The following is a 27,230-nucleotide window of genomic DNA, read 5'->3' on the forward strand; positions in this document are numbered from 1 at the left end:
CCCATAGGAATGAATGGACGCAGCCGGCACGCAGGGGGTTAAGCGTCCGGCCGCCGGAAAAGTCTGCGTGCCGGCCTCTTCCATTCATTCCTATGGGTGCGTGCTATTCGAAACGGCCGTTTCGAATAGTACTCGCTCATTTTTAGTTAGGACACATTTGACTTAGTAATGGTAACACCCAGATTATCAAAGCACAAATGAACGTATTTCTGTAACTCTTAGGGTAAGATCACACGTGAGTTTTTTGGACCGGACTTTGACGCAGAGGCCGCCTCAGATTCCGATCCGAAAAACGGCTAGCCAAACCAAACTGAGGTGTACATGCGCCCATTATAATAAATAGGTCCATGTGCATGCCATGATTTTCACGGATGTTACATGAGGTCTAAGAGGTCAGATTCAATCGGCAAACACTGTCAACCATTCAGGTTAACATTTAAACTTTTGTGATGGTCAATGAGCGACCTCGGGATGACAAAAAGGAGATTACTGACCATAGGAGGCATTTTAGGCCTGCCAATTCAGTCAAGGACACGGATGGTCATATTGTTCAAAGGGCAACCTTAATCTATTGTCAGGGGTGAACCTTCCTTTTTCGCCGCCCGAGGCGGATGGCAGAAAGCCGCCCCCCCCCCCCCCCCCCCCGAGAGGAGGGGGCGGAGTGGGCGTGGTGGAGCGAAGGGGGCTGATCCAGCGGCCTCCCCAATCCACCGCTCGGTGCTAAGCCAGTCCAGTTCAGCTTGTCCTGGACTGGCTTAGGTAAGCAAAAATGCTGCCCTCCCTGGGGCTGTCTATTGTGTATAAATAGTGTTATATACCCCAAGACTCTGAGCCAGTCGGCACCTTGATAGAAACACCCCAATATCTTGGCGGCTTGTTTATACAGTATCAGTGCTTCCATTTACAGCGGAGTGACAACTATAACAGATCCATGTCCAATGCCGACCCGAACGCTAGTGTGAGCCTAGTGTCAGATGAAAAGGGCGTTAGGGACCCCCCATCGCTTGAGTGACATCTTCCATTTTGCCTGCTGGGGGCGTTTATCTAGAACATAGAGCAAAGACCTGGCAGAAGAAACACCCTAAAGCCCTTTTCAGCTAAATTGCATAAAATACATATTGACGGCGGAAAAGCAAAGGCATCTTTGGAAAGTGTAGAAGCCACACCACAAGGTACTGTCAATACTATATCCTGCAATTTTCAGTCTGGCCACTAAGCCTAATAATAAAGTGATACTTGCCAATTCTGTAGGGGTTTTCTTAGTAACAGTCACCTCATTTACATCACAGGCCAGGCAGACAGGATTACTATAGGAGATAAACTCTCTATAGACATAAAACCCAATATCGCCCCCACCATAAACAATATGATGATGTCACACTTTATCTCCTTTGCCTCCCTGCTCTGAGCACGTCCAGAAAAATCTCCCATAGACGTCAATGAGTTGTCTCCAGCCAATATTGACTATGGCCGTGACTTTACTGTAAATGCTTACTAAACAGGTGGAGGAGCTCAGGCAAGATGGTCGCCCCAACCATGTACATAAAATAGAATGTAAAAAATTACAATCAAAATAGAAACAGGTTAATTTTACAAAAAATGAAGCAAGGTAGTTACAATGTTTCTTGGTTTGTAGACCGGATATACATCACACGTGACAACATGACTCAATTTCTCATTTATGAATGACTTTGCACTAAAGAGGAAGAAGAAACCTTAAGAATCTGTTCTAGAGAACTTTCTTCCTCTTCTACATCACTGTAGATGAGACGGGTCTAGTAACTTCTGGGTATTTTTTTGTGAATTTTCGTCCTCATTTACATCATAGTAGATGTGCTATGTCCTACATGACACCTTTAAGTGGCTAAAACATTACAGTTTACACCACAGACTAAACAATGTCTTTGCTTTAAGTATTTTCTTACATAAACAGTGTCCAGTCTCATGTTTAGTGTCTCCTAATATATGGAGTAATATCTACCATGGACAATGCAACGCCTGATCTACCTACCATCAAACAGAAGAAGAAAATACAGGGAAATGAGGTCACAGCAAATAAAACAGTAAGGCCGACCATACATGGTGCTTGGGTTGGGTCCAAAGTGATGACCGAGCCACGAATCAGACAACGTATTGGGACATACATCTAATATATGGACAGTAATTCTATAAGTCACCAAAGTAACGTCTTACAAGAAATAAACAAACAAAAAAAAGTCTGACCATATATAGTCGAGCTACAGTCATGTTCACACATTAAGGTTTAGGCACTCTGCATTCCACACATTGGGAAATACCATACTGTGTTTATACCATACTGTGTGAACCAAGTCTTAGGTCCCAAATACCTTCAAAGTGGAATGACGTAATGAACAATGATTTCTGACCATTATCCCATGTCACTAAGCCTGCAACAAACACTCTCAATAAATCTTAAGAACGACCAACTCTTCTATTTTCCCCAGCCTGACTCCGACAATCGAAAGCAATAAAGCTGTAATGGATTGAAATTCATTAAAAAAAAGAAGTGATTGAATTCCTTTGAAGGTAAACATGTAACAAAGGCTACACCTACTTAATTATACAATATTAGTAATTGTGTATGTATAATTAATCATTTTATTTTGAAGTTGGAGATGGCAACTTTTTTTCCAACTCCTTGTACAGAAAAAATCAGTTCCAAGACTATGACTACGACTACATAGCCCTGGGCATTCCAACTCCAAGACTCTGACTAAGACCACATAACCCTGGGCAATCCAATTTCAAGACACTGACTACAACTATATAGCCCTGGGCATTCCAACTCCAAGATTCTGACTACGACTACATAGCCCTTACTATTCCCTACGCTGTGCTGATGAGGTCCAACCAGATCGAAACAGCACTGTCCACAGCTGGGATTCTGTTCCTTTTGGAATAGATTTACTGGTTTGGCTAAACCTCACATCATAGCATTAGACTTGTTGAAAAAGTCATGCATGATGTTTAAGGGGGGTATCCCTAGAGGGCAGCAAGGCAAGCAGAGGTATTGTTTTCCTAAATACATCATGGAAAACAGATTTGCATATTTCCCATAATCTCCCAGTGGAGCGAAAATGACTTTGTAAGTCTCCATACGCCTGCAAAGGTGCTCTCTCCTCAAGGAGTGATATTATCCCCAATACATAGTCCTGGGCATTCCAACTCCAAGACTCTGACTATGACTACATAGCCATGAGCATAAAGGACAGCTAAAAACGCTATCACCAAGACAAACAAGACACTTCCAGCTCTGCCTAAACCAAACAGTGACCGATTCTCAGGGCTAATATACAGATCATTGTGCAGGTCTGGAAAAAAACTTTCCCAAAGAAACTTGTGAATTACAGAGAATCCTCCTGTTGTTTCGTGGGTTCTGAAGCTTTTACGGAGATGCAGCCAAAAATTGGAGCCCGGGGAATAATCTAACAAGCAAGTGCTATGTTACATGTACATTAGCAACTTTGTGTGTGCATTTTCCACGCGGATATGAATCAAACCCCAGGTGTCAGATGCTTCATGCAAGCTTTTAGACCTACTTCTAAAGTGCAGCGGATCCTGGGGTGGTAGTGCTGTTCTGTGACCTCTCCGACTATAGTTTATGTAGTTAGAAAAACCATTTCCTTTGATTGCAATCGTTCAAAACAGCAAAGTAACTTTTCTGATTTCTGTCAGATCTTTTACTTTGTCTTTGATGTCACTGAAGAGGGAAAAATGAGCTCTGGAAAGCCTCGGTTCACACAACTACTTTAACATTTGTTTTCAGGATCTCACTTATGTTCTTCAAAGGCGGATATTGTCTCGTTTTTATGATTTTTGTTCCTACTACACGAGGAACTTACAGAAGGAACCAGTCGATAATTATTTTACTTATTGTCCCCCAAAAAAATAGAAGAACACAAAAGGCACAAAACAGTCATGGGGGTTTAAAAGGAACAAACATGAAACAATACCGGGAGAAATGTAGGTTTATTAAACTTCACTTCTGCGTACATTTGCTGAAACGGGTACGACAGAAGATAAAACACTGGAGGCATTTGATCATTAAACATTACATATTGTGAACAGAATGGAGTGTCGCACATTAATGTAAATTAACAGAAAATGTGAAATATCCCATTAGGACTGTGACCCCTAATTGTAAAATATATAGGTACGCAGGACTCTGGAGGGCAGAGAGGTCTAGCAACTGCTTTTAATTGACTGTTCACATTGATCATGCTACACTATGAAAAAAAAAATCAATGAATAAGCTGCCACAAAGTAGCCGCTAGAGAGCTCCTCTCCTCTGCCAGCCGAAACCTGCCTTATCCCCGGCATGAGAACAATTCACTGACACAAAACAGATATCATATGGTGATGAAAAGGAAGACAAACTATACTAGAAACTGCTATTGTCTTTAAAACATTAGGGGTAATTTATTAAGACTGGTGTATCATGCCCTGGTCTTAATATTTTGTACATGGGTGGCAGAGGCACCAGGAGTTGAGCAGCATATTTCGGCTACCTCCATTGGTCTCATTGAAATGAATATAGTGGGGCACGCATCTGTATCCACCAATATATTCTGACTGGGAAAGAAAAAAAATTCCCCCATTCTCAGGATTGTTGAGGGTCTCAGCAGAGGGACCCCCACCAATCAGCAATTTATCCTCTATCCTATGGAAAATATTTGTGGAATTACCCCTTTAAAGAAGTTCATCCAGGAATTAGATACACTCTTATGGGAGGCGTAGCATTAAAAAAAAAAAGACTATTCTCACCTGTCCCCAAAGCTCCATTGTTCCCCACCACCATCCATTCGGCCACATGCCTTTTAAAGTGGAAGTCCTGCACCCCACGTGACTGCTCAGACCAATCAGTGGTCTCAGCAATTACTAGTAAGGAACGGCTGACATTTTTGAGTGACTTCACCTGTTCCTTACCAGCGACCTTTGAGGCTATTTATTGCTCAGCAGTCATGTGGGGTGCAGGACTTCTGGTGACAAGCGCAACCAAACGGTAGACAAGTTATTCCTCCCCCAGTCTCGACAGGGGTATGTTAAATTTTTGGATTAACCCTCTAAATTTTACCCTCTTTTTGACAAACTAGGTAAGGTAAGTACTTTTATTTTTTAATAGGCCGCTACCTGCTGGAGTATCTCCACTGTGGCCCCTACAACCTCTATTATGCCCCACAGGAGCCCCTGCAACCTCTATTATGCCCCAGAGCGGCCCCCTGCAACCTCTATTATGACCCACAGTCTTTAGTGGTACTGTGGGGCATAATAGAGGCTGCAGGGGCCACTGTGGGATATAATAGAGATTGCAGGGGCCTCTGTGGGACATAAAATATATATATATGGGGTCGGGTGTGTGGAGAAGTGAGGAGTCAAAGATGTCTGTGTTGCTAACTTTACAGAGTCAAGTCACAGCTAGAAGAAGTAGTGATGGTCCAAAGGGAAGAGCTTGGAAATGTGGGAAGATGTCTCCTGGTATTCAGTCCGGGGGGAAGAGGAATCTTTTGATCATCCACCTCAGGCAGCAGGGGCTAGGTTCACTGACTAGGACGCAGAGACCGCTGGGGGACTGGGCAATATTGGAATAGGATTTGCGAGGGATCAGTGAAACGGGTATTGCTTTTTTTTCTTCTAAATTTTGACAAGCCAGAAAAAAATTGGTAACAAATGTGTTTGACTCAAATGGTAGATTGATGACACCTTGACAAGATACAATAAAACACTTTCTCTGACAAGATTTGCCATCCTTCAGACCAGGCATTAGATAATGGGAAGTTCAATAAGGACAAGACCAAAGCTGTAAGATTTGATGTAATGCCACCAATCTGCCGCTCTGGAAATGATCGGGTCTGGTGTCTGAGGCCTTACACACAAAAAAAAGGGATAAAACAGTATCGAAAATGATAAACTCGATTTTACTATCTCAACTATAAATTTAGCCTAACACATAACCATCACCTTCTTTCCTGGTAAGTACTTCAGCGAAACAACTTAAAGACACTTCAACATATAGTGTCTGGAGCGTTGCCAAAGCCAGCAAAGTAAAATAACACTTTCAATAGTATACTTAGGAAATAAAAGCAAAAGACGAAGAAAATGATATATCATAGGAGGAGGAACGCTGAAGATTCTGCAAACTAAAGGAACGTGTGCTCTATACAATCCATAGCAAAGCTTTTATTAAAAAAAACCATCCTATTAAGGTAAGTACAGACTGCACCGGCCTCTGACACTTGGTAGGAGACTATCGCTATTGTTTTCTATTATGGCCTCATCCACACGACCATGTGCATTGTCAGATACAAGACTGGGGCCCGCTGCAAATCTCAGGACTGGTCCTATTTCTGTCTATTTTGCAAACCAGGCCTGGGACTATGGAGGCAGGGGTGGTACATCCATGCCATCCATGTGCCATCCGTACCATCTAATATATCAGCTGCAATTACAGGAGAAATCTGGAAAAAGAAAGTACCGTATTTTTCAGACTATAAGACACACCTAGGTTTTAGAGGAGGAAAATAGGGAAAAAAAATTTTGAAGCAAAAAATGGTAAAATATTTAATATATGGGAGTTGTAGTTTTGCAACAGCTGCAAGGCCACATTGACAGGTGACCCTGCAGCTGTACGGGGACGCATAGAGTGTTTTTTTTTGCGGGGCCAGAAGTACTTTTTAGTTATACCATTTTGGGGAATATCTATTGCTTAGATCACCTTGTATTGAAAAAAAACCCGGTGGTTTATGATATATGATTTTCTACTTTTATATATATATTCTAGGGACAGGAGGTGATTTAGAACTTTTATTTATTTCATATTTTTATTATATATTTTTAAAGCTTTTTTTTTTTTTTGTTTACTATTTTATTCCCCCCCCGGGGCTTGAACCTGCGGTCACTTGATTGCAAGTCCCATAGACGGCAATACAACTGTATTGTCGTCTATGGGACATTCTGTCTATTAGTATTACGGCTGGTCATAGACCCAGCCGCAATACTAATACAGCAGTGACAGGCCTGGGAGCCTCATTAGGCTCCCGGCTGTCACCCGAACAGGTCGGCTCTTGCTATATCGCCGCGCAGGAGCCGGCCTGCAACTTCACAGGTATGGGGCCGGTGGGGACCGGCCCCGGGGGAGAAGGGGCCACCGATACTGACCCGGCATCCGCTGTACTAGAGAGGCGGATGCCGGCAAGGGATAGACGCTGGCACAGGTGCCGGGACCTGAGACATCGCTGCCCTACTCTGCCCTGCATGAAGCCAGCGGCGGGGGGACGGAGGAGCGGAATAGCATCGCCCCTGCCGCTGCTGGCTTCATGCAGGGCAGAGGAGCGCAGCGATGTCTCAGGCCCCGGCGTCTATCCCGTGCCGGCATCCGCCTCTCTATTACGGCGGGTGCCAGGCGCCACATTCGGACATTAAGACGCACCCTTCTTTTCCCCCCAAATTTGGGGGGAAAAAAAGTGCGTCTTATAGTCCGAAAAATACGGTAATGATAAAATGCCCCCAATGATCTATTATGTCCTTATAAGCCTCTTACGCGATTCTCCGTTCGGCCACAGGAAAATGGCCGCCACACATGCGCAGTCGGCACTTTCGGTTGAAGACGCAGAGAAGAAGATGGAGGGTGTCGCTGGAGAATCTTCAGGCAGCACAGGAGACACCCCCAGTGCTGTCTGGAGACTCATCTGCCTACGGTGAAAACCATGAATATCACCGGAATGGCGACGTCGGAAGATAGGTAGGGGAAGAATAGCCTTTCTTAAGGCTATTCCAACATGGTAGGCCTGAAAAAAAGGATTCTAATGATAGAATCCCTTTAATCTTATTATATTTGGTTGGAAATGTGTCAGCTTAGATTTGGGCCTCTCAAAGGTGCACATACCCTTTGACGTTTTGGGAATTTTTCCACTGTTTTTAAAGTTCTTTTGCTAGCCATAGAAACTAAAGCGGCCCAACACGTGTAAACTATTCCCCATTTTCGTAGCACTTCACAACCTGTCAGACTATTATTTACAGCACATACACAATGAAAACATACTCTGTGTCAAACGAAAAATTCTGCTCATGACAAATGGACCAGCAAATAACTTGACATCTAAATATTTTAACTTCTAAACTTCCTCAATCTGGGTGAGAAATCTAATAATAAATATACCATTAGAATATTATAATCCCATCTACTGCTAAACAATGTCTCGTTGGCCGCACAAATGTTGGTAGAATGACTGGTGGTAATACACATAGGAAGGAGTACAGTTTAAGGCTAAGGCTCCACGGGCCGTATCCGCGGTACTAAAGCGCTGCGGGAATGCGTGAACGCATTGCGGTTCTTTCCGCAGCGCTTCTAAGAGAAAGTTCACAGAGTTTTCCTCTGCGGACTTTCTCTTAACATTATATCTATGGGAAAGCCGCCGGCGTTTCCGTAGATATAATTGACATGCTATGGTTTGCAAAGCCGCAACGGCTTTGCAAATCACAGCATGTCCATGCTGTGATCTTTTCCGCAAAGTGGGGATGGGATTCACATGAATTCCATCCACTTTGCCTGCACTGTACAACGCCACAATTTTTCCCGCAGCATCTCCGCTGCAAGCAAATCGCGGCATTTATGTCCCATGGGGACCGAACACAAACTCCTGCATGTCCAACTTTGTGTCCGGCTAAAAAAACCTGTTTCGCCACGGACAGGCAGAAGATGCACATGGGCGGTCACTTTGCAAACCCAACTGACTGCTGGGTTTCCGTCTCCTGTCCAGTTTCTTGGGGCAGAAGACGGAAACCTGCCAGATTGGCTAAAGTGGAGACGTGAACCCATCCTTAGTCTTAAAGTTGATGCACTGGCCATCAGCTCCTGGTGCACTGATCTTGACATCAGACCCTTAACATCTCCTGCAATGAGAGTTGATACTCCCACTGCTATCTCATCACACACTACGTGAGTGGCAAGACCAGTGCTCCCAGGGCTGAAGGACCGCCCCCAGTGCACCAACTGCCTCATTTGCATATCATTTCAAACTTATTTTACTCCAAATCTACACGTGATATGCACAAAGCTGAGGCTCCATGTTGCAATAACGCAGCACTTCTGTTTTAGCAATTATAAGCATTAGATGTCTGATGACTTCTTTGTAAAAGGATTCATAGGCTTATATGCTAATATGGAGACAATCTCTGTATATACCGCACTGGATGCTGCTGCTGTTGCTTTCTTATGTATATACATATGAAATATAGCAGAAAAAGAGTCTGAAAGAATTCGGCGGTGTATACAGGTAGAGTAAATGCCCTATGCATGCCTATGGGTGCCCCTTTACTCTATATAACTGAGCAGTAATACAGCCGTACGCTTGATGCTATAATGTCTTTAATCCTGGAATATCTTTCTCTATGTGCTTGTGGTGCCATATTAAAGCCCTAACAGAAAGTCACAGCCACATAGCGACTTCAGGCGACACCTTCCGAATCAGAGGTCTCCTAACAGTGCCCACTTCAAGCCGTTGCTTGGACACTTGCTGCTAAACCTTGTACTGTATTGCTATATTTAGCCGCAGCAGAACGCCGTATCTATTTCAGTTTGTGTTTTACTCCGCTTGTTTTCTCCCATCAGTTATGTTACTCATTTAGCGGGTGATCGTTTAACCCTTTCATTTGCACTGCAGTATAGGGTATGTCTGCGCTGCAAAGGAGTCCTTTATATATGGGGTTAATAGGGGTTGGAACCTTGTTTTTTTGGGATGTTGAGTAACTTTAGATAAAGACATGGGTATAGATCACATACATTTTGTGATTTGGTATTAGAATTTGGACTTTTGGATGAGAGAACATTGGTAAAACATTGGTAATTCATGACTGGGACAAAGGTAAAGGTAGACATTCTGTTCTGTTCCAATGGGTTAGCCAAAGAGTCTCTATGGACTTACTTTCCCCGGGAATTTTAGGTGCTGTACATTGAGGTTCCAAGCTGCTTCTGACCCCAGGTTGTGTGATCAGCCACCTCATCTCCTCCGTCCTTTCCCATGTTCACTACTAGTTATCTGTGCTATAGGCGTAGCTTTACTATAATCTGCCAGCCCTGTAGCACCGGAAACTACCTGTGCAAACGGGAGAGGAGGGAAGAGGTGGAGCAACCCACAGGACGGTGGAATCGGTAGGCCACAGCACTCTATGTATCCACAGCCCAACTATACCTTAAAAACTAGTCCCTCCACCCCAACTTCATGGCTCTGACTTCCCAGCCCTGGCAAACTGGGGTTGGGTTCAAGTTCCTATCACATAACCTGAGGTTGGAACCAGCCTGGAACCCTTAGGGTATATTCACATGACGGAAAATGAAGTGGAATTCCTCTGCAATTTTCGCCAGCGAGATTTTTGCAGGATGCCGATGCAGCGCATCGGTTTTCCATCGTGGCCTCCTGCTACTGATTAATTCCAGATAAATGGGTCTAGTCAGTGGGGAGTCTTGAGCCGTGGAATCCAGGGCAAGGTCGAGCAGGACGCTTTTTTTTTCCACGTCCTGCTGCGATCTCTGCCTCCCATTGACAACAATGGGAGGCGAATGCCGGAGGGAATCTGCTACGGATTTGGGGGAGAAATCTGCCCCCAAATCCACGGCAAATTCCTCCATGTGAACAGCCTTAAGTACAGCATTTAAAAATCCCCATGATTAAAAAATGACCCTTTGAGAAACCCTTTAACATCTGTATAACCTTACAGGAAACAATCACAGTGTGTATTTTACTGCCTGCGTTATTAATCTTCATGTCTTTCCACCATCTGCATCTCTGCTATTAATTTCCGGTGGCACCAAAAGTTATACGAGGATAATATTTACACAGCTATTTGGCAATCGTATCTGATCAATAAATGCGGATTTAACTATAAATCCATGGATAGTGGGATTTGCTGCTTCCTTCGCTGCCAGGTGATGAACCCCGACTGATGTGATAAAGATGGTCTACCCAAGGATGGGTCATCAGCATCAAAACCCTGGAAAATCCCTTTAATTTCTCCTCTAAGATCTTAAGATGTTCATCAGTCAGTATGCCAGCCCGTCTATCTCCAGCTCAACAAAGCAAATATATACCTCCAATTATCACCCCTGAAGACAGCAGTGACCTCTAAAAAGTGGTATGGTCCTCCAAAATTGTAAATGGGATGTAGTAGATCAGGTGAGACATAACTGGATGCGAATGACCTCATTGTAATTTCAACAAACTCTGCTGTTTCCTGATCCCCCTCAGTCTGACAATCCCTACTATATATGTCTGTATCTGTCTCGAGGCAAACAGAAATTACACATATCTACAGAAGTCTATGGAGAAGGAAGTGGAGAGGAGGAAGTAGGAAGCGTATGAGATAAGAGAAGAAAGAAAGGCTTAGCTTAATACTGGAGCTAAACAGGAGCTTTCTATCACAAGCAAAGCATTTTTCTTAGTACAGGTCAGTGATTCTCTATATATCCTTTTTGGCTCGGGGGGAGTCTCAGTTTGCGAGAAAGTTATAGAGCAGACTCTTCTTTTCTTACTGTGTGCAGCCTATGGCAACTAGTCTCAACTAGAGATGAGCGAACACTGTTCGGATCAGCCGATCAGAACAGCACGCTCCCATAGAAATGAATGGAAGCACCTGGCACGCAGACTTTGCCGGCCGCTTAACCCCCCGCGTGCCGGCCGCTTCCATTCATTTCTATGGGAGCGTGCTGTTCCGCACAGCTGTTCCGAACAGTGTTCGCTCATCTCTAGTCTCAACCCAGTAGCTCAGAGAGGACTACAGCATACAAAGCGGAAACTTATTAAAAACTGCTTAATGTGAGTCATATAATGACCAGCAATAGTGTTACTCCTCATGCACACACACTTACATAACAGCGATACCATTAATACGATTTAAGAGGTTAGTTACATGATAGTACAACATGTACAGATGAACGAGATTGTCTGGAAAGTGAAAATACCAACATGTTTCTAGAAGTGACACATGACTTTGTAACCTGTGAGGTCGAGGTCTAGAAATAGAACACACGAGACACAATACTCTGGTCTCAGTGGTTACACTTCTACACTTATCTGTGCAAAGCCTGTGAATCATTGTGATGACTTGTCATCTAGTCTATGTGAGAGTAATGGACGAGAAGTACAAGCGATGATGTATCCGATCTATCAGCCCAGACATAACAGTAAGTAGGGTAAAGAATCTACCACAATGGGCACGTTATACTATGGGGAGTGATTTTATAGGGACTCTCTTGATCCACCAAGCTTGTGAACCCAATAATAGTGATATGTAATAGGACCAAAAACACCTCTGCGAACACAAACCCATGAAGCAAAGCCTGGATAACCATATTTTTATCGATATGCAATTCAGTCTGCAAGTTCTTCATGGGTGGGGCCTGATTTACAAGATTTGCCTACCGACCGGCCGTGAAGCAAACAGAGGCTGAAAATGTCAAGGACCATTAGAGGGGCGGCGTTGGACTGCACTTCCAGAGGAGAGATGAAGCATAATTGGCTGTAGATAAATCTGACAAGTCAGGCCCCGCCCCCAGTGCACTTGCAGACTGATTTGCAAATCCATGACAATACGATTATCTCTTCATTGCTTCAAAGGCCTGTGACCACAAGAATCTTAATGACACTAAAATATTAATAAAAGATCACTGATGACATCACGATGATGTAATTACCAGATGGTCTTTTTAATACATTCATTGAAAACTTATTTTAACAATTTGGACGCAATTGAATAAAATGGCCAAACAGAAGTCTATGGAGAAGGGAGTGGGGAGGAGGAAGTAGGAAGTGTATGAGAAGAGAGAAGAAAGAAAGGCTTAGTTGAATGCTGGAGCTAAACAGGAGCTTTCTATCACAATTTAGTAACTGAAAACTCTCCATCTTTATTATTGATATGACCTTGGATACCCTGAGAATTTGGAGACCACTGAAACCACTGGGTTGTTACCCATTGCACAACAGATGTAACCCAAATGTGACTCTTAGCCTGATCTTACATGACCGTAGTGTTTTGCAGTCTGCAATTTGCTGATCAGCAACTCTAAATTTCATTTCCAAAAGTCATTCCACAGATGTCCGTGTCCATCCGTGTCCAGCTGCACGTGCCCATAGAGTTCAATGGGACAGTCCGTGCCTTGCCGTGATGTCCGTGACTTTGCGGATCTGCAGTATTCAGTGCGGTCCCTGGTCACAGCACGACACACCACGGATAAAATATCCGGTGGTGTAAAAGGCTGGACTGAATACAATGTGTCCGCAAATGGTCCACAATTGAGAACCCACATTTGCGGACTAAACTTACTGTCGTGTAAGACCAGCCTTAGCCAAAGAGACTGGTTTGGCATGCTGCAATCCCCTCCTAAAGTGGACCCGCCACCATGTCTGAAAAGTCAATTAACATACATCATGTCAGGGCGATTGCCACTCTCACCCTGAGCATTTTGGTGTTCTGTTTATCCAAATCCGTTCAGCCATTCCAAAGATATAAGTCCTCGTAGTGCAGATGTAAATTAGAGTCTACTAGCCAAGTGAGCGGGAGCACTTGGTTTATCTGGGGGCGGGGTCTCTGTGTGTTACATGTCATGCAGTGTTACCACCCACTTGGCTATTAGACCCAAATGTGAATCATTACTAAAATGGCTTATATCTTTGGAATAGCTGAACGGATTTGGATAAACAGAAAAATAAAATGCTCAGGGTGACGACACCGATCAGACAATGTGTGTTACTGGGCTTTTTACAACAGATGAGAGGTCTTCAGTAAAAATGAAGTGTAACTCCTATACCTACAAAAAAAATGTGAGTGAGACTCAAATAGTAAAGAGTGTCCTCCTATCCACGTCACGTGTCACTCTTGTGCCAGGATTCATGTAACACAAGTCTTTGTCTGAGCTTACGCAATTGCAGACCAGACAGCTGCTCCTTCAAGATACTGGAAGTTTATTCTAGAAATTTCTATTCCCCCTACGCCCAACAGCAGCACAACTGGGGATAATCCTGCCCCTATGAGCTGTTAGGACAGGTGGAATATTTAATTACCTAACAGCAATCAACCCCTATAAGAGGTCAGAGGACCAACTCCCCTTTGTGTTTTTTTCTGTCCTGTGGGACAGGACAGGTGGATGGGGGAGAGGTGCTCTGGCCTCTTACAGGGGTCCCCTCTCCCCCCCCTAAGTTTTTTACCTTGCTGCGTGGTCCGGATGAGTCTCTCCCCCTGCTCCGGTCCGGGTCCCCGCTGGAGCGTGTGCGGCGGCATCGCGGACGTCGGATACTGCAGGTGCCGGCAGGTAGGAACTTTCGTCGGCCGGCAGGGCCTGGGAACTAGTTTTTTGGTTCCCAGGTTCCGCCCGAGCCAGGGACCGTTTCCGGGGAAACCACGCATGCGCAGACCGTGTGGCCAGAGTTACATGCCGCGGCTGTCGGATGACAGTGAAGATCAGCAGGTAAGCCACTGCTGGTGAATAACTTTAAGGCTAATAGGAGGAAGTGGCTCGGACCCAGGTGGCGGGGGCGTGGCTCCGCCCACTGTCCCTCCCCCAGCCGGCCTATTTAAACCCCCCTCCACCACAAGCTAGTACCTGTCGCTCCGGTTACAGGTACTTCTGAAGCATTGCTGCCTCAGGATTCAAAGCTCAAGAGCTGGAACTGCTAGTTCGTGCTATCAAGGTTGGTGGAGGGGAGAGTGGGCTGGGGCTGTAACTGTGGTCTGGATTTTTTATATAGTGCTCCTTGGGTTCTTGTCTCTTGTTCCTCCCTTTAGTATGTCCTCCTCATCATCCTCGACCCTCCCTCGGAGGAAGACCACGGCGAAGAGGAGACATTTGTCTTGTGCCCAATGTAAAATCCCCCTCCCTGATGCCTGTGAATACAGGTACTGCCAGGGATGCAGAGCGCCTCCCTCTGAGGCTACCCTGATCAGAGAGATGGTCTCCTGGGTTAAGGACTTCGTTTCCCAGTCCATGAGAAAAGTGGACAAGACCATTTCCCACCTCGCCAAGAGGCCCCGGCTGGAGGCTTCGGAGCCCTCCCTCCCGCCTCTTCAGAGGCTTCACATCGGGGAGGTTGAGTCCTCTGAGGAGGACCCTGTGGAGGTGGAGAAGAAGGTGTTTCCCCTCGACAAGATGGGCAGACTTTTCAGAGTCCTCAGATCATGTGATCGGGAGGCAGGGGAAGGGCCAAGCAGGAGGGCTAAGTCCTTTAAGGCTAATACTGACCTGGTCCAGGTAATGGAGGGCGAGTGGAAGCGACCCGAGAAAGCATTTACACCTTCCGCTAGATTCAGGGCACTCTTCCCTATGTCAGAGTCCCAGCAGGGTGTCTGGGGACCACCGCCTAAAGTTGACGTGGCAGTGGCCAAACTATCCCGCCGGACAGTCCTGCCAGCCGAGGACGGCTCAAGCCTGCAGGACCCGTTGGACCGCCGCGTAGAGGGGTCCCTGAGGCGGGCATACTCTGTCGCCTCGTCACAGGCCTCCGTGGCCATATCGGCTAATGAGGTGGTCTCTGCCCTACAGGCCGAACTATCTTCCCTTGCTAGGGACATAGACACGGGGGTCCACCGGGACGACCTCCTATCGGCTATGACCGATATTAATTTACTGGTGGACCACTTGGCTGAATCCTCCAGGTCGCAACTAAAACTCGCCTCCAAATCTATGGCCCTCACCACTGTGGCCAGGCGACCGTTGTGGGTTAAACCATGGAGGGTGGACAACGCCTCCAGACTAGGGCTTTGTACCCTGCCCTTTGAGCCAGGTAGGCTTTTTGGTAAAGCCCTGGACAAAATCATGGAGGATCTGGCGGACACTAAAACCAAAAATCTGCCGCAGCCGCCTGAAAGGAGAAGAACTGCCTTTCGGGGCCGAGGATCCTCCACCAGAGGCTTCAGGGGGTGTGGACGCTCCACTCCCCAGGGCAGAGGTAGAGGACGCGGCACTTTCCGCGATCGTAAGAAGGATCCCTGACCCATCAGTGGTCTGCCATCCTGGGAGAAATCGGGCCCGTCCATCTAGGGCCCCGACGCAAAGGTCCCAGGGTCATTTGCTACATCAAGGCTCCACCGGCCGAGAGAACATCTTGCCCTTTTTAGGGCCCCAAACAACTTCATCTTTGAATACCCGTCCAGAAGGATCTCTCTCTAGACTTCTTGGTTTCCAGAATCCTGGGCGAAGGACTCAGGTTCATCTTCGACCTAGACCGCTCCCGCCACGGGATGCGGTTTCCTTAAGGGACCTTCAGGCCAGGTATACTCGCAGGTTCTCTCATAGCTCGGCCCAGGACCTTAGATCAAAGGGACGAACACCCAGATGGAAAACCTTGTCCTCAAATTTCCACCCTCCCAGACGGCAGAACTTCAGCCCCCCCTATTTCCAGGGGAGTAGTATCCACGGGTCTTCCCCCAGCCCCCTAGTAAGGCTGGGGAGCCCTTTAATGGGACAGAGGGCTTCTCTAAGCCAGGATCAAGGAAGACCCGTTAGGATTTTTTACGATTCCATCAAATCTAATCCAGTTCCGGGGATTCACCAGGGACTCTCCTACCTGGAGGCACCTTCTCTATGTCAAGAAGCTGCGAGTCCGGAATCGCTGTCCCTAGGGACTAAAAAAGCCTATCCAGTGAACCATCAGTGCCCGGCCATGATTGGCCCGGCAGACCCATCTTCGCGATGGCAGGTCCTCGGTCAGGTTTACCTAGACCCTGTTGACCACAGATGCCTCCCTGTCCAGGGGAGCTCATCTGGGGGAGACCCTGGTACAGAGCACCTGGCGTTACCTGAAGAGAACGCGCTTACCCAGCTGGCGAGAGATTACCAGAGCTCAAGTGAAGCTTCTGACGTGGACTGTACAGTTTCGGGCGTAAAGGACCAGGACGGACAGCCTGATCATAGCCAATTACGGTCATTCCAGACGGAAGATGAGAGCCCTCTCCACGTTACCAGACGCCAGGATCCTCATCTATTCGGATCTATGAATCTCCCAGCGGCCAGTGGTTCAGATTCCAGGTTACAGTCTGCGGGACTGACTCACCAGAATGTGGATGACCTTAGCCAGGTCATCCCCCGACCAGGGTGCCCTCCACTTTCCTACCAAAGGATGAGGTCTCCCCGAGGTGGATCTGATGGCCACCTCAAACAGCGCCGCAATAGAGGAACGTTGCTCCCCAGTTCGGGAAGACAATCCTCCGGCGCTGTATGCCCTGTCAATACCGGGGAGGTTCAGACGGAAGTGCGTCTACCCTCATCAACTGAGGATTCGGAAGGTATTGACAAAACGCAGGCAGAACCAGAGCTTGGCAAGGAGCTTGCCATTCTGGTTAGAAAGGGCATGGTTCACTGTCTTCACTCTCATGAGACGGAGGAACACCTGGAGGCTTCCACCAGTGTAAACTCTGGTAATCCGGAACAGTCGGCCCTATCAAGGCCTGAACAGATGCAACCTCACTGCCTGGAGGGTAGCCAGCCTTTAGCTGGCAAAAGAGGATTATCCCAGGGAGTGCTAAGAACTTTGGCGCACTCAAGAGCGGAGTCAACTAACCAGAGCTACCGGAGGGTCGCCCGAATCTTTCAGAACTGGTGTTCGAGTAACCAGCGCGACCCTGATAGGAATGCAGTCTTGGAGTTCCTACAAGACGGCCTGGAGAAGGGGCTAGCACCTGCTACCTTGAAAGTCCAAGTCTCAGCTCTGTCCGCTCTCCTGGAGACCCGGCTAGCACTAGATCCTCTGATTAAACAATTTCTAAGAGGGGCTAGTAGACTTCGTCCTCAGGTGCAGTCTCCGGTCCCGAGCTGGGACCTGGCCGCAGTTCTGCAGGGGCTCTGTGCGCCCCCCTTCGAGCCCCTAGCTGAAGTGGATTTGAAGTACCTAGCATACAAGATAACTTTCCTGTTGGCAATAACCTCCGCCAAGAGGGTCGGTGAACTACAAGCCCTAGCGGCTTCTGAGCCATTTATAACCTTCTTTCCAGACAGAGTGCAACTAAGGTTCGTCCCAGGATTCTTGCCAAAGGTACCCACACCTCAGAACATTAACCAGGCAATCGTCTTACCAGCATTTTTCCCCTCTCCCACCTCTGAGTGGGAAGAAAGGATGCACAAGTTGGACTTGGTGAGAGCGTTGCAGATCTATCTTGAGCGGACTGCGTCCTTTCGGAAGTCGGAGAATTTGCTGATCAATGTGTTTGGCCACACCAAGGGGACCAAAGCATCCAAACCAACTCTATCAAGATGCATTAGAGAAGCCATTATCTGCTCCCTACGTGCTCAGGACCTCCCGGTCCCAGACCTTATCCGTGCCCATGCCACCCGAGCAGTGGCGACATCATGGGCCGAGAGACGTTTTCTTTCCTTGGAACAGATATGTGCAGCGGCTTCTTGGAGTTCTCAGCTAACTTTCGCCAAACATTATAGACTTGAGTGGCGAACAAGGGAGTCCACAGCATTTGGACATTCAGTATTGGCATCAGCTTGCCAGGATCACCCGCCCTAGGGTAAAGCGATACTTGCTAAATCCCCAGTTGTGCTGCTGTTGGGCGTAGGGGGAACGAAAGATTGTGAATGAAAATCTGTTTTCCCTTAGCCCAAACAGCAGCACAAGGCTCCCTCCCTATGCTGTATTTGTACTATTTGTTTGTACTATGTCATATTACTCCTGTTAAATAGATGTCTAAAACCTTTTACTTGCTACTAACACAAAGGGGAGTTGGTCCTCTGACCTCTTATAGGGGTTGATTGCTGTTAGGTAATTAAATATTCCACCTGTCCTAACAGCTCATAGGGGCAGGATTATCCCCAGTTGTGCTGCTGTTTGGGCTAAGGGAAAACAGATTGTCATTCACAATCTTTCGTTCCAAGCTCTTTCCAGATAAAGAAGAACAACCTGCCACACGGATATCATTTCTTCATGACTTGTCTTCTAGCAACTGCTACTTAACCTTTGGGAATCTCTTAGGTTGTTCTGGATTTTCAATATATAATAAATGTCTCAGAGACCTGGCGCAGAGTTAAAACCCGTGTTCTTAAGCTGCGAGTCGGGATATAGCAGTTTGAGCTCGTACAGGAGTCAGAGAGCTGCGGTGTAGCGGGGCGATCCTCAGGAGCCGACCGACTGATGGCTTCCTGGCTTAGGCTCGGGTATGGCTATCATTAGCACAGGTGTATCTGACTCTTTAGCTTACCTGCGCCCATCATTGGATTTTCACGGGGCACATTCATGCCGGCATGTGTTTAACTCTTTAAGCTCGCCATCTTAAGATAATTCACCTTAAATTACAAGAGGCTAAAACAGACTGAATTCTGTATGACTGCCATGTACAGAAATGTCTGTAGTCAAGGAAGAAGTAAACAATCTGGTTAGTCCTTCAGAACATCCGCAAGATATTTCTTATGTATACAATCCAATAAAACATCTGTTCAGTCTCCGAGGCTGGACTAAGGAAGAAGTGGATGTATCTAAGGATAGAACGTATCACAGGGGCCATATAGGACAGATGGTTGCAACATGGACCATAATACGGTCACAAGTCCTGTATGTAACATGGGTCTAAAGACACACTCATCTGTATCATAGGGATCAATCATGGGGATCTATAACAGAGATCGTTTGGATTATTAGATCCACAGTCAGGATCAGATATGCGGCTGTGATAACCATCTAAACTAGAAGGGACACAGTGAAAATGCACAGTGCATGCGGTCTGTAGCGTCTTTATAAAAGGACCTGTAGCCGTGTCTGAAATCCACAGTGACATACATTATCTGATGTCTAGTTTATCCAAATATGTTCAGTTATTCCAAAGATATAAGCCCTTTAAGTGTTGATGCAAAATAGGGTCTACTAGCCAAGTGGGTGGTAACACTGGATGACCTACAACATACAGAGAAGCCGCATAGTAAACCCTAATATGCATCAGCACTAGGAGGGCTTATATCTTTGGAATGGCTGAACAGATTTGGATAAACGAAACACCAAAATGCTCAGGATGACAGCACCGATCAGAAGTCGTGTGTCATACCAAAGTTAGGTATAGACCTATCAGAAGGACCCCTTAAAATGGTTGTGGGCTTAGACAAAGCATTCCAAACCTTTCGACTCCTGTTATATTGTGTCCCAGATTTGCTGACTTGCCCCCTAGGTCAACCACCTTGGATCAGGCTGAGGTCATATGCTATTGCTGCTCTAAAAATGACAGCTCTTGTTGCTAGTGGCATTTGTGGCATGTGCCTATGGGCCATACAATGCTGATGCAGTACTTCGGCCGCCTGCTGTCTGCTCTTCTAGCTGGTCCTCCTACATTGGGGCAGTGCTGCAGGGCTTCGGGATCCTATTATATCAGGTTGCAGACCCCTAAAGATAACAAAACCTGTCTATGACGTGCGAACAGTTGTCTTAAATGATAGGCCGACCAATGTATGGGCTTGGCCACAAATAGGAAATGCCATTTACTCCTCAGCATGAGGTAATGCTTCAATTTGCTAACACTGGCCCCATTCCAACTCGGACCCTTGCATGGGATGGACCTGTACAGACATACATCTTCATAAATATATTATATGGATGAACAAACCATCGAGCTACTGTAGACATTACACACGAGATTTATAGGGCTCAGTCCTCATGATATCAGTGCAGAGCCAAAATGTAAAGGTCGTCTGATATGTGCCGGAATCTACAGCCACATTGTAATACCGTCCTATAGTGTCAATTGATACATTCAGCTCTGCTACATCTGCACCTTAGTAACTACTGCGCAGGGTCAATGGCATAGACAGATTCTTACCTCTTTCTCGATCTTCAGTAGTTTCTTCACGGCCACCTCCTTCTCTTGTGGTAGCCATTTTGCTCTGTAAACGCTCCCGAAGCTTCCGCCGCCGCAGCTCTCATAAAACTGCAAGTCATTAAACTTAATTTGTACAAACGAAGCAGTTAAGGACGACATCTCATAATGACGAAGAGCAGCTCTGAGATACGACCTGCGGGAGAAACACAGGGATTCAGCAGACGGCCGAGACACGTACAACACAACGTGGCATGAAATACATAGGAAATAAAGATAAAAGGTGAATGAAGGCAAATAAAATGGAGGTAAATGGAGTTATAAGGTGCAAACTAGAAGTGCACATACAGGGGGAGATTTGGGGTCAATGCACATGGAGTTTTTGGGCATGGATTCTGTTGCGGAATCTGCATCAGAATCTGTGTCCAAGAACTCTGTGTGCATTGACCTCTACTAAGCAAAATGGGGCAGAATTCTGGAGTAAATCACAGCAAAAACCATTTAAGGCTGGATTCACATCCGCGCCAGATTATACACCACGTCCTCACTTCATGTGCCATCAATGGTGGGCTTGTGCTCATACGTAGGTCGAGGCGCAGTGTAAAGTGTCAGAAGGAGACATAGCTGACGCTATGTGGAGACAGGAGTTTAAAGGGGTTGTCCAGGAACTGAACCCACCAATGTGGAAGCCGGGGAGAGGTGCTGTCCGCCTCCTATGTCTGTCTGGTCTTGTGCCGGAGCCTGGAAGTGCTTCACGTTACCAAGACCTCACTAGAGAGAGGCCATCAATGAGGTCACTCACATGTCACTTCTATGAGGCCACTGATTGGTCTCAGTGGTCACATGGGGCACAGGACTTCTGGAATTGGTAGTGGACAATGAAGCACCAATGACAGGTGTGTATGATTTTTAATAATGCTTCAATTCCAAGTCAACCTTGGCGTCTCGTAAGCTATACTATAGCACCTTATCACAGTAAAGAGGCATCGCTAAAAATCAGCCAAGAAACCCATACAGAAGATAAAAAACCAGAATAATATTGCTCAAAGTCATATTGTTTATACTGGCAAATAGACTTCTGCTTTATGGTAATGCTGCCTATAATATAAGTGCATATACTGCCAAGTGTCAAGCTATACGTCTATATTTAATTCATATAAAGTTAATAGAGTCCTCCAGCCTGCAGGAAGGACACCGCCCAATAATCACCTGAATAGTATAGTAATGAATAATATATTGCACAACCACTACAAAAGACATCTAACAGCAGCACAACGTGAGAATAACATGTAAGAGCGCAACAGTACTGAAAGTGTACCGCCAAGTGTAATACAGCTTTAGCATAGGTAACTATAAGAAACTTGTATTATCTCTTATTAAAGGAAATATGTTTCTTTCTCCACTTACCAGGCTAAGTTATGTTTTATATAGAAGTCTATGGAGAGGGGAGCAGGAGGATGGTAAAAACATACAAATAACTGCAGCTGTTACAATGTGAATCAGGACTCTGCTATGTTACGAGATAAGACTCTACCACTGCACAGAATTTGCCAATAAATCAGTTGCCATCCTCCTCCCTCTCCCCTCTCCATAGACCTCTGTGTTTAAGATTATTGCAGAAATGGATTCTATATAAACAAACAGTCTAAGTGAAGATAAGGAGGTGGAGAGGAACGTAAGTGGAGAAGGAAACAAATTTCTGTAATAAGATACATTACAAAGTTTCTTATATTCGCCCCTATTATTCAACCACCGCATATGAAACCTGTTATAGCTAATATACTATGAATAAAGGGGTATAGCGATTATACTATGAACCTGTAAGGGGCGCCACATAAGATATTATATTGTGAGTCTGAGATCTTCAGCGTTCTCAAAAGTACTACATTATCCTAAGGACAGATGGGGCCCCTAAACTTCTAGTACGTCCTTATATGTCTAGGGTATAGGATCCCATATCTGGTGACAGATCAAACAGGGAGGTATAAGATGATAGAACATGCTTTATATGTGTTGTAGGACTAATAGTGGAGGAATGAATTGGATGCGGTCACCCTCCTATTCCTATCTGGAATTCCTCTTGTGCACTGATCTAAGTATATACAGAAGACTCAGGCTAGGAAATGGAAGAACCACACACAAAACTGATAGACATATAATAGGGAAATTACCATAGATGTCATAGGGAAACAATAGGAACAACAACTGTTTGTAACCCATGTAAACCTACCCCGAAAATAAGCCTTAGCGTGATTTTTCAGGATTTTTAGAGTATGCCTGCAATAGAAGCCCTATTCCAAAAATAAGACCTAGTTACAGTTAATTAAAAATAGGCGTCCAGGCAGCTCTACATGTAGGACAGACCCAACAGACTCTTCATAAAGGAAAACAGGCATCCCCAAGAGAATGGGACATTGACCGTTAGGGGGCTATCTGTACAAGATGGCACTAGTGAGAGAGATCTGCACAACAATAAGGGTTGACCACAGGGGCTCTCATGCACAGATTGGGTAGTCCCGCTGGTGCCTAAACATTGTGGCTACTTCCGGTCACCAGGGATAGCCAACCCTCACTTGGCTGCAGTAGAACACTGCTGTAACGGCAAGGGACCTGAGTAACGCAGATCTGTGTTTGAGAGCCCATCCGCCATTGGCACTTGCCAATTCTAATTGTTTTGGTTCTGAGTGGATCTGGTGAGTGGATTGGAAAATAAGACATCCCCTGAAAATAAGCCCTAGCTCATCTTCCCCTGTCTTAGTTTTGGGGAAACATGGAAGTTACACAACAGTCTGTTCTTGCAAGAGCAAGTTACCAAAGGGGTCCCCACCCCAATATCCCAGAACACAGAGCCAATGTAGCAGACTTGGAGCATCCATGTATTTAGGATATATATGTGGCCTCCCCCAAGTTAACAGCTGACAACAGAGAACTAGGGAAGCCAGTCTGAGCCTTCATGCACTTAGAAGTTGCCATCATGAGACAATCCATTGTTAAACTAGGTTAATGCTAACATTTGAGTCTCGGGTCTTCATGGGGATCAGAAAGCCAGAGACTCTGTCCTCTTAAAAAGTGGTTACGGACCCCATAAACTATCCCCATAGACTGACTATAGCCTATGTTTATTGAACGTTGCAGTGCTTGACCTTCATATAAGATATATTCCCCTTACACAATAGTTACTAACCTGATAGTTTTTGTAGCCACATTGACTATTAAGTTACATTAAGCTTTACAGAAGAGATCAAACAACAAATACAATATAGCAAGGATCAGTAGTCACCATGTTGGGGAATACCACGCACGTTACACTAATACTCTGTACAGTAATGTGATACACAAGTCATTGTGAATGTGACCCTATGAGCTGACTGCCCTGTTCTTATTCCCTATACACTACACATGGTCGCGGTCACGGTTCTCATCGCTGCGTTCCGAGCAGACAAACTCTTTCCAACTTGGCTAAAAATACAACATACTACAAAAGCACAAAACAAGAAACTTACAGTAAAATCCTGTAGAGGCTGCAGGGAAAGCTGCGGAGAGTCCTATCCCCGGGGACACATCACAGAGTCATTAATGTAATGTCTGGGCTCACACAGGGCACAATGCTACAAGGAGCCGGTGTGCCAGGACATCTTCTGCAGTCTGCACAGCGCACTTTCCACTGTCAGCTTGCATAGCTGTTCTGGAATGTCAGGCACGCCATCGGCCGGCGTTGTGCTCATTTCACAATATAGTCAAACACATGAACATTCTCGCTCATTTACACCATTAGCTGTGACAAACACATCATGTCCGGGGAGGGGGGTACGGGAGCCTAGTGCTGGAGACACTTAGATATTCGCATGCTCCGCTTTCCATTCTGTAAGGAATTAGAAAGTAACTTTTCTTTGCTTAAGCAATGAATCTGAGTCCAGAAGCCTTCTCCTCCTGAGCATGAGCTATGCCTCCAAGAATGGACCTTACGTATATACCAGATGACTGGGTCATGTTCACTTTCTTTTTATAGCTATCCAGAATAATGTCTGTCTCGCTATTTATCATTTACTGACTTGTCATAATTCTAGGTATGAAACGCAGATGTATCAAAGAGATGTGTTACACGCATAATACAGCGGTACATGTAACAGGGTTATTATGGTTCACAGTGGTGTCATCTCTCCCAACGAGGATGACCACTAAAACAGCGGTTACACACAGAGCCCTGGTTGATTTTAATGGGATCCATCGGTTATTCGTTGTTTTTCAGACTGAAAAGACAGAAGAAAAAGTCCTCTGTGCAAGATTTTTCATCCGCTGATTTTCGGTGGACATTATGCTGGAGTCTCCAATGGTCGTAGTCCGAGTCCATGAAAAGTATTTATCCTCTATTAATAAGATAAAGAACTGATCGGTGGGGGTGTGATCTCTATGACCCCAACCCATCATGAATTTTTTTTCCCCTTTGTGAACTGAGCCTGACCCCAGTCAGACTGAATGTGGGCATGCCTGTGCAGGACGGAACACATCTGTAATCCTATTCACATCAATCGGAATGTTGGAGATAGAGAGCAGTGCCACAGCATTGATGTGAATGGGACGTGTCCTGTTCTGCATTGGCATGTCTACATTTAGCCTTGCTGCGGACGGGATGAATTCAAAACGGGTGGGGGTACACCACTCCTCAGTGGGGGTCATTGATGAGCTATTTATCCTCTATCCTATACAGACTTTCTAAGTATTATTCTGACCACTGGGATCCCAATGGATCTTATTGGAACCTCACTGATAACAATAAAGGCCATTCTAGACAGAAATGAATGGGAGACTTGGGAATTACCCAAAGCTCCAAACAACACCTTAACCATATATCCATTGGGTATGCTTATGTCCATACTGCACCATCACAGATTAAATGGGCACTATAGGGTTGATCAGAACATGACCACCGATCCCTCACTCTTATATGACGACACAGTCATGTACCCATAAAGAACCCCTATCTCTGTAGCACCCATACATTTTGGAGCTCCTTCCACGCCTGTCAGCACTAATAGCAGATCTCCTAATAACATAGTTTCTATATGTCCACGATGGATATGTGTTTTTAATGATATGTTACCTGGCCAGTGATTGTTAGGATTGGGTCCCGCAGGGTTCTCTCTCAGCGCACAGCGCCACCTGCGGGTCAATCTAACTCTGTCCCTCGGCCTCGGGTAGTGAGGTCTCTGGAGTGTAAGTCCAGCTTGCGGCCTACTGAGCATGCTCAGACTTTTTGGAGCCGCTCACAAGCTAAGTGCCATTTCTTCCCTATTGAGCATGAGCGGTGAGGTCATGGCTACCGCCCTATTGGGCGGGGACTTCCCTTTAAATAGTGTGAGGCAACGCCTGCCCGGTGCTCACACTTTGACTGAAGTTTGCTAACGACAGTAGTTCAGGGCTAGGCTCCAGTATCCAGGCGGGTGTTCAGACTAGGCCTCTGTGTGGGGTTTCTTTAGCCTCTATCTGCTCTGTAGTTAGTACCTATAAATCCTGAACTGTCAGTACTACACTAGGCTAGGAACGGTGGGCTCTGTTCCAGCCTGAGGCGTTGACAGCAGGTGTGGTCTCTGAGTTAGCCTCTTTATACTGTCAAACTTCCTGTGTACTCCTAGCTGCTGCAGGAGCATGTTTTGTTGCTGATCTGAAGTGACGGTTAACCCTTGGCAGCCTTGCTGTTTCAGCTGTACTGTGCACCTGTCCAGTGAGGTTAACTGGCAGGGTGTTGTTGCAGCTTGTTCATATTGTGTACCGCGCCACATGACTGCCAGTGCAGTTTAACTGGTAGCACGCTGTTCAGACTTACAGCCGCCCATCTGGGCCTGTGGACCTCGCTGCAGTGTCTGCAGACTAGCGGGTCTGTAGTTAATTATTTTTTATATATATACACAGAACCATAACAGTGATGTATAACTAGAAGATCTTCTCACCTACAGAACATTCTACTTACAAATCCATTCCCAGGAAAATCAACTGGAAAAGCAGATAGGAAAGTAACCGACCTACAGTATATTGATGTTGTAGCCTCAAATAACATCACGTGTCTTCCTCCCGAGACAAAGCTTTTATAAACAGTTGTAGAAATAACTAGTGAGAACGTTCTTCTTGGCCCGTCCTGACATATTTCTATTCTTGAGACTCACCACATAGTTCTATAGAGCGGCGATGGTCTTGACTGAATATGGAGGCCTTGTAACGTGTACAGAACCTGGTGTAATTATAGTTTGGTTCCAGAAATATTCCCCATGACCTTATATAACCTGCCCTTAATCTCAATGAAATACCATAAAAAAAGTCTAATATACAAGTTCACGCACGGCTCTATGGCAGCAAGGAATATATAGAATAATTCAGCAACTTGCACAGTTCACAGGTCATTCCTCATGTAATAAAGAGTTATCTAGCCCCTC

At 45.7% G+C, this 27,230-nt stretch overlaps 1 protein-coding gene across 5 annotated transcripts in view; it reads right to left on the bottom strand.

Annotated features, from left to right (window-relative positions):
* MAP3K20 (mitogen-activated protein kinase kinase kinase 20) overlaps positions 1-27,230 on the bottom strand; it is a 130,520-nt gene that overhangs the window by 88,180 nt on the left and 15,110 nt on the right. For 3 of the 5 annotated variants that reach the window (XM_075284127.1, XM_075284126.1, XM_075284129.1), the window contains exon 2: positions 20,806-20,998. In XM_075284127.1, the coding sequence (XP_075140228.1) occupies positions 20,806-20,964 (159 nt within the window). In that variant the 5' untranslated portion in view covers positions 20,965-20,998. Of the gene's footprint in view, positions 1-20,805; positions 20,999-24,305; positions 24,713-27,230 lie in introns of those variants that run through there. The other 2 variants (XM_075284125.1, XM_075284128.1) reach the window with 2 other exon arrangements.

This window comes from Leptodactylus fuscus, chromosome 8 (genome assembly GCF_031893055.1).
Source record: "Leptodactylus fuscus isolate aLepFus1 chromosome 8, aLepFus1.hap2, whole genome shotgun sequence".
NCBI lineage: Eukaryota > Metazoa > Chordata > Amphibia > Anura > Leptodactylidae > Leptodactylus > Leptodactylus fuscus.